The 7359-nt window shown below is 36.6% G+C and overlaps 2 protein-coding genes across 2 annotated transcripts; one reads left to right on the forward strand and one right to left on the reverse strand.

Annotated features, from left to right (window-relative positions):
- Positions 1-21: 21 nt before the first annotated feature.
- On the reverse strand, positions 22-4548 carry LOC125193481 (Methylthiotransferase). The gene is made up of 11 exons (XM_048091275.2): positions 4343-4548; positions 4198-4236; positions 3773-3864; positions 3148-3397; positions 2919-3038; positions 2753-2828; positions 2180-2388; positions 1929-2037; positions 1455-1547; positions 763-923; positions 22-645 (listed from the first exon to the last, which is right to left on the reverse strand). Exons 1-11 carry the CDS (start codon positions 4508-4510, stop codon positions 106-108), a joined length of 1857 nt encoding a protein of 618 aa, XP_047947232.1. The 5' UTR covers positions 4511-4548; the 3' UTR covers positions 22-105.
- Positions 4549-5854: 1306 nt separating this feature from the next.
- Positions 5855-7092, forward strand: LOC125193482 (myb-related protein 330-like). The gene is made up of 3 exons (XM_048091276.2): positions 5855-6163; positions 6250-6379; positions 6463-7092. The coding sequence occupies exons 1-3, from the start codon at positions 6031-6033 to the stop codon at positions 7001-7003; spliced, it is 804 nt and encodes a 267-aa protein (XP_047947233.1). The 5' UTR covers positions 5855-6030; the 3' UTR covers positions 7004-7092.
- Positions 7093-7359: the final 267 nt, after the last annotated feature.

Raw genomic sequence — 7359 nt, forward strand, 5'->3', positions numbered from 1 at the left:
AAGCAGAAACAATGGCTCGACTACTCAAACCAGCACATCAATAGGAAAATTTGTGTTCAATCTGTCAAATATCCCAATAAGAAAACAATTACAACGACTGAGTGTCTAGAATTGATGACTCACATCTCTATATCCTAGATACAACATTACAGAAACTATAGTGAAAAAACTCAAGAGAATCCCACAAAGAAGAGCTTTATCAACGATAACCCACTCATGCACTCCATCTTTCGATCTTGGCTTTTCATCAGATTCCAATGCCTCAGTCTCATTATTTAGCGGAGAATTATTCTTCCGCTTCCTTAGTAACCATCCAACAAGGTCTTGACTTCTCGCCTCGTCTGGCTCTTTCCCGTTTGGTGTGAATGGAATGGTTTTGACATCATCAGTATGTTTGCAGCTACTTGTTAGTCCACAAGCACATGTTTCTGATTCCTTTGAACAACATGTCTCGTTCAAGTTGGAGCACGTTAGGATTTCCTTATTCTGACTCACACGTGTAGTTACATTTGTAGTAAGGATCTCAAGAACCTCTCCAAAAACGGACCATCTACCTACAGATGTTATCTTCACCATTGCAGAAGTTCCCAACATGCTTGCAGACCCAGCCACCAGTACCTGAATATACCCCTTCGTATGACCCACCTAAAGCAAAAGAGGTAATAAGTATGAGAAAGGAGATCCATTTCCTTGTTGAAGCCTAAAGGTTTGTAGATTGCATTCATCATATATCAATCTTTAGTTGATGCAGGATGATCTTACCAAGTGACTTCCATCTGTTGCAATGTCGGTAATCCATATCCTCTCTATTTTGCCTTCCATTCCTACATATGGTGTAAATGACTCGAATACTGTTGTCAATTCTCGACTTCGTCTCTTCACTATGTTACTGGGGACCTTTTTCATCCTTGCAGCAGGTGTTCCTGGATCAGTTAACAAATTAGATGGTTTGTATCTCTGCATCTTTGAATTTTCACAAAACATTAATAAATAGTACTACAAGTGAAGATGGCCTAAGCATTTTCAAATCGGAGAAATCTGTATTTTATTGCTGCAAAACTAGATGTATCACTAACAAAAGTGCAGGAATCTTTAAATTCTTCATCGTCTTGAATAGAGTTCACTCAAAGTCATGTTGGGTAAAGTCTCCACTTTCTAGTTTCTAAGCATTTCCTCAAACTGAAGACTTAGAATCCCATTACAATTTCTTTATTTATATTACCTCAAATTTGTTGATTTTAGGTGCGTTGTTATCATATTTTATTTGGTTTAGCCAACAATAATAAAGCATGCGAGAGATAGAGAGAGCTTGATTCTGGTCTTCCTTAAAATAAGGATGTAAAAAGCCAAGAAAATAAAAGCTGTAAACTTTCCCAGGGCGGCAAACTATTTCCCAAAGAACGTGTAAAACTTAAAAAGTTAAAATTAATTTTGCTGCAACAGGCACAACTGACCAGGTCGAGGATAGAATTGTGATATGTGAACTTGAGGTAACTTGTACTCCTTGATGAGGTTAACTGTCTCCTCAAAATCCTCATCGGTTTCACCTAAGAAAGAGAAGTATATAACATAAGTTACATGATTCTGGTTTTTCACAGGAGGAATAACAAAATGGCAGAATAATATGGATAGATGGACGAAAAATGACATACACCAAGTGTGAAAAAGAGTCGAGCATCCAACAGAAAATTGTGGGAGAAACAATAAAATTCTTGGTGAATTAATAAAAGAACATTTTTACAGGTAAATTAATGTAAATATTACTTTGGTCCCTCAGCTGACTTCACCATATCAATATGTAGCGTTTTTTCAAGTGCACGTATAGATGCAATCCCAACTATTAACTCAGAGCTAATAAACTTCCTGCAAGAATCAATTGTAGAAGTACCGATAGTAAAAGTGAAGAAAAAGGATATTCCAGAATATACCAGGAAATCCACATATAATATCAGTTGCTATCTGCATTCCAGGGACCAGTTCAATCAATGTATCAACCACTTTCCTGAACTCGCCGACAGTATACTCACGGTTCATTGTCTGAAGACCATCAGTGAAAAAGGAAACAAAGACTACATCAAGTAATTGATGTCTAATGACATTTTCAAACTTTAAGCAATAAAGTAAGAAATAATTGAGAGACAACTAGTTTTCACATGAAAGGTTATCAGGGAATACTTACAGATAAAATGGCATCGCTACCAGACTGAACTGGTACATGAAGAAAAGAATACACACATGGGTGGCGCAAAACCTCAGCTATTTCTTTCAAATGCTCTAAAATATAAGGAGGATTAGTCATTCCAATGCGGAGCATTGTGCTTCCATCTGACGGAAGCTCTGCCACTAAAGCATTGAGCAAAATTGGAAGATTGACTCCAATATCACGACCTGCAAATTGACCAAGATAATATGAGCTCATTGAGCTGTCAAATATCATATTTACTTCATGTAAAAAAATTCAAGTTCAAGTCGACATCAGTATCAAGACATTGTCCATATTTAAAAAACAGACATGAAGTTGTGGGGAGGACGATGAAACATTGATGTTTCTTTTTCTTCCAATGATCAATTTCAATTTCCCATTATAACCTGATACTGATCAATTCTATAACTAATACCAACAGTATTGGCTTTAAGCAAGGTTAAAGCATTTCCAGACCCTCGAAATGCAAATTATCCCCTTCATAGTATTTTGCATTCTATCCAGAGAATCAAGTCATTTAGTCACTAGCATACAAAATAATGCTCCTACCATATGCTCCAGTGTCTTCGCTACTCAACCAGATCTCTTTTACTCCATCAGCTACAACAGCTCTAACACGTCCTGCCTGCAACAAAGTCAAATTAGGCAGAGTAAAATTTAATCAAAGAATAATTGAAATTTCAACAAATGTTTTCATTGTTTCCCGTGAACTTACAAGGCTGTCAACTGTGTAGCTTCCAAGATGACCTCGAGCATGTTTGGTCTTGCAATAAGTGCAAGCACCTAAACAACCAACATTAATAGGGAGGATCTCAACAAACTTGTTTTTTCTCACCTGACAAAAATAACAAAAAGGAGCTTAAGATATAAACTTATAGCTGAATACTATAAACTAAGTTGTTTTCAACACCAATACATACAATGGAAAGACCTAAAATTCACACCTTTGGTAGGTCAAGGGCCGGCAATGTCTTGCGAGTCAATAGTCGAACTTCGTAACCTTTCAGAGTCTCTTCAACGACCTCCACCACTCGATCAATTTGTTGAACTCCAACTATACTTACTCCTTCAAGCTCTTTTAAGTCTCGGCTACCTTGAGGCACACAACCAGCAACTACAAGGGGCTTTTGTGCATCTCTGCATTTAGTTATGAGTGTTTCCATGGCAGACTGACTAGGTGCTTTCACCGTACAACTGCATTTATACAAGTTGAAACAAACGATTCGTGAAGTGAAGATTATTACACTAGAAACACACACTATCAGCTATTGAACTTAAAAGCTAAATAGAACTGCAATACTCCAAGAGATTAAGGTAGAAAAGCATTACAAGAAGGCTTTCTTTCAGGTTTAAATCACAATTTATTCGAAGGATCACATGAATAGCATGATTAGCATCTACCACAACAACGATCTGACTAACAACTGACCATTGTGGATAGTAATTCATTTCAACTCCTGAACAGTAACAGGATTAGGAGATCAAGCCTATCCACAGAACTACACGTAAAACAGTAATTAAGTAAACGACACAATCCAAACATGTATGAATGACAAGAAGGGATCTCACGTGTTTATAAGCCATAGGTCTGCTTCATCTTGATTGTCACTCAAATTATACCCAAACGCCGAAAGCTGACCCGCCATATATTCACTATCACTCTGCAATAATGATCAACTTCAGCAAAAAGTTTAAATTCCGAGGGTTACCTGCAGTTACAGATAACAAAAGTACTACTACAAAACAGCAGCTCCAGGGATCTAATCTAACTTATATGGAATAACTCAATCACTCGTCCAAAGAAGTTCCTCAGTCATCAAACTAATATAAAAATAAAACACTAAGCTCAGTCTGTAAATATCAAGTGCACCTAGAATCTCCTAACAACAAGAGCTATATCACTAGATTATAGTAATATAAACACGAAGTAGACACAACAGATCACATAAAATACATAAAAGATCAATCAAATTCAACAAATACAAAAGGTTTACCTGATTATGCGAACATCCAAAAGTTTTCAAGTAGATTGTCTGCAACACCAAACAGTTCAATTAAAAATCATAGCAAACAAAAAATAAAATTAACTAGAAAAAAACGTGGCGCATTCAAATACACACAAATATCTGAAGTCTCAACCTGCGTGCCAGGGATTTTGGCAGAAGTGGGGCTCTTCAATGAATCCTGAAAAACGGTGCTCCTGGATTTAGACCTCGGCTTAACTCCCACAGCCGCCGTCACCGGAAGCCTAAATCCCGGCGGCACTCCGCCGCCGCCTCCGGCCAACAAATCTTCAATGTCTTCCATTAGGTGAGTTGATGCTAGGGGAGCGTCGAAAGAAATGTTCCGAGTTTTTAGCTGGATTTTTATAGTTGGGCCTCAGTCTGATTATAATTGGGTGAGAAACTACATTGTTGGGCCTAGATTATATTGGACTGGATCACTACAATTTACGCATCAAAATGTAATCTACTAGTACGTGAATATTATATGGCTCGTTATTAATATAATATTTTAATTTTAATTCAATTAAAATATTGACAAAAAAAATTATTGAAAAATAAAAAATTCTAAATTCATACCAGCAATATCAATAAAAATTTTCAATTTGTCAATGATTCTTAAATTGATATTGCAACTAAATTAATTTTAAAATAAATAAGTAAAAAATGAATAAATTTAGTTAACATAAGAGAAATTAAGTAAATTTTGAAGTCCGTTAAAAAAAATTCAATTAAACTAAAATAGAAGTATAAGAACTTCCTGAATTAAAATGCAATAATACAAGGGCCTAATGAATCAAAAATTTGTATAAAGATTTAATGAAACAAAATGTGGAGTATTACAATACCTCTAAAATCTAAATGTAATGTATATTAATTTCCATACTATTGTCAATTCGTAGATACCCATACAATAAATGAGATATGTCTTTATCCGAAATTCATCGAGGATAAGCCAGTAGGTTCGCAAATAAATCCACATTGGCCCACAATACTTATTTAGGCAGATAAAAATGTCAATGCGTCAAATTCAAATTTGAACAGTAACTTTATATAGCTCATATAGTTATCCCATGATTATGAAAAAAAAAGTTCAAGAACACCCAAAAAAAACAGACATATATACGTATAACATACGTATGCATACGTGGTAATTCCATCGGTGTTCAGTTTGCTAAATTAGGAGTGTTATTAAGATGAGATTTAATTTTAGTTATTTCTCCAATTCTCCTTGGGATGGATTATGCTATATATTTAATGGATGTATTATGACAGTACCAAACATATACAGTATCTCAAGTAATTTCAAGCTAAGCTAAAAACACATCTACATAAATTATTGTACGATTAAGTGAAATCGATCATATACTTAATTTTATGACAATAGATTCAATCATTACATAGATTCATTATCAATTTATGAATCTTGTTATAAGGTTTAATTTTGAACTAATTCAGTTACGAGTAAGGCGAGGTGATTTAATATCGAGTGACCAAATACAGTTAACGGAATTATTTATTTTAATTTTAAATTGAATAAAATAGAAAAGCAGGAAAAGGAAAGCCAACTCATCCGTTAAAGCGTACCTACCTACCGAATCCAACCCCATCTTTAACTACCTGTCTTTTTCATCAACTTGGTCAAGCTCAAGTGCAAGTGCCCTTCATCTGTTTGTTAAAATGCCTCCAAATTAATGGTATTCTCCTCCACCATTAAATATCCCCATTTTCTCTTCTTCTTCAAGTCTCATCATCACCCCACCCACTCAATACATACATATCAAGAATCCATCAAGAACCTTTCTTCAATTTTTGAATTAATCCATGGGGCGGTCGCCTTGTTGCGAGAAAGCTCACACCAACAAAGGTGCTTGGACTAAAGATGAAGATCAACGCCTCATCAATTACATACGAGCTCACGGCGAAGGCAATTGGCGCTCTCTCCCTAAATCTGCAGGTATTTTAGGGTTTAATTATCACTCTACGATCATCAAAAAAGGGGAAAGGGGAGGTGAATTGAATTTGTGGTTTTGATTTTTGTAGGATTGCTGAGGTGTGGAAAGAGCTGCAGATTGAGATGGATTAATTATCTGAGGCCTGATTTGAAAAGGGGGAATTTCAGCGAGGAGGAAGATGAGATCATAATCAAACTCCATAGTTTGTTGGGAAATAGGTATGCCGATTTATGACTAATTATCTGTTTTTGGATGAATAATTACCAATTTTAGGTTTTAAATTGTTGAATTTCTGCTGCAGATGGTCTTTGATAGCAGGGAGATTGCCGGGAAGAACAGATAATGAAATCAAAAATTACTGGAACACTCACATCAAGCGGAAGCTCATTAGCAGCGGCGTCGATCCACAAACGCACCGCCCTCTCAATTCCGCCGCCGCCGCCGCGATAACTCAATTGGATTTCAGAAATTCGGCTCCTTCTCCTGCTCCTCCGGTGGCGCCGCCGTCGAAGGAAAACTCTTCGTCGGCGCACGACACGAATTGCAACAGCACCACGACGGAGGAGTCTCAAGCGCCGCCGCAGCAGCGGGAAGACAGCGGCGGCGATGTGGATTTGGAGCTGTCGATTGGGCTGCCTTCGCAGGCTAAGTATATGAAGAGTGCTTCTTTCAACTCGTCTTCGTCGGCTGAGTCGAAGTCGATCCACAACTTCTTGTGGCCGGCGCCGGAGGTGGTGGTAGCGCCGCCCTCCTCCTCCATGTGCGTTTGTCGGACTCTGGGTTTTCTGAAGGGGCAGTTTGGTAATTGCCAATCTTGTAACGGATTATATAGATACTTATGATTTTATAATTACCCTATTCTATTGTAGAGTTTGTTTCCCATGTAAATTTAGATATTTAATTAAGGATGCTTATTAAGTTTTGCATACAATTTAAAATCTATTACTAGTAGACAGTAGTATTCTTGCCCTGAAAATATGTTCGAACTCAAATTATAAATAACAAAAAAGATAGTATTGCATAAATTAAACTAGTAATCAATGAATTTCTACCTATATCATTTATTGAATAAAGGCACACTGTGACATTCATTGGATAGATGTGGGACATCATATGGTCTCAAACCTTAATTCGCACTTATTTGACAAAAGTGATTTGCGTTTAATTTTACTATCCATTCCACATTCAATGTGTTCAA

The sequence above is a fragment of the Salvia hispanica genome, chromosome 4 (assembly GCF_029641045.1).
Source record: "Salvia hispanica isolate PSC_SH4W2 chromosome 4, Shi_PSC_v1, whole genome shotgun sequence".
Lineage (NCBI taxonomy): Eukaryota > Viridiplantae > Streptophyta > Magnoliopsida > Lamiales > Lamiaceae > Salvia > Salvia hispanica.

Excerpts from the sequence above, each read along its gene's own strand:
- LOC125193481 (XM_048091275.2), bottom strand. The coding sequence starts at position 4,510 with ATGGAAGACATTGAAGATTTGTTGGCCGGAGGCGGCGGCGGAGTGCCG. Across the intron at positions 2,038-2,179 it reads GTAGCGATGCCATTTTATCT|ACAATGAACCGTGAGTATAC; the intron begins GTAAGTATTCCC and ends GATGGTCTTCAG. Across the intron at positions 646-762 it reads CAACAGATGGAAGTCACTTG|GTGGGTCATACGAAGGGGTA; the intron begins GTAAGATCATCC and ends CTTTTGCTTTAG.
- LOC125193482 (XM_048091276.2), top strand. The coding sequence starts at position 6,031 with ATGGGGCGGTCGCCTTGTTGCGAGAAAGCTCACACCAACAAAGGTGCT. Across the intron at positions 6,164-6,249 it reads CTCTCTCCCTAAATCTGCAG|GATTGCTGAGGTGTGGAAAG; the intron begins GTATTTTAGGGT and ends TGATTTTTGTAG. Across the intron at positions 6,380-6,462 it reads CATAGTTTGTTGGGAAATAG|ATGGTCTTTGATAGCAGGGA; the intron begins GTATGCCGATTT and ends TTTCTGCTGCAG.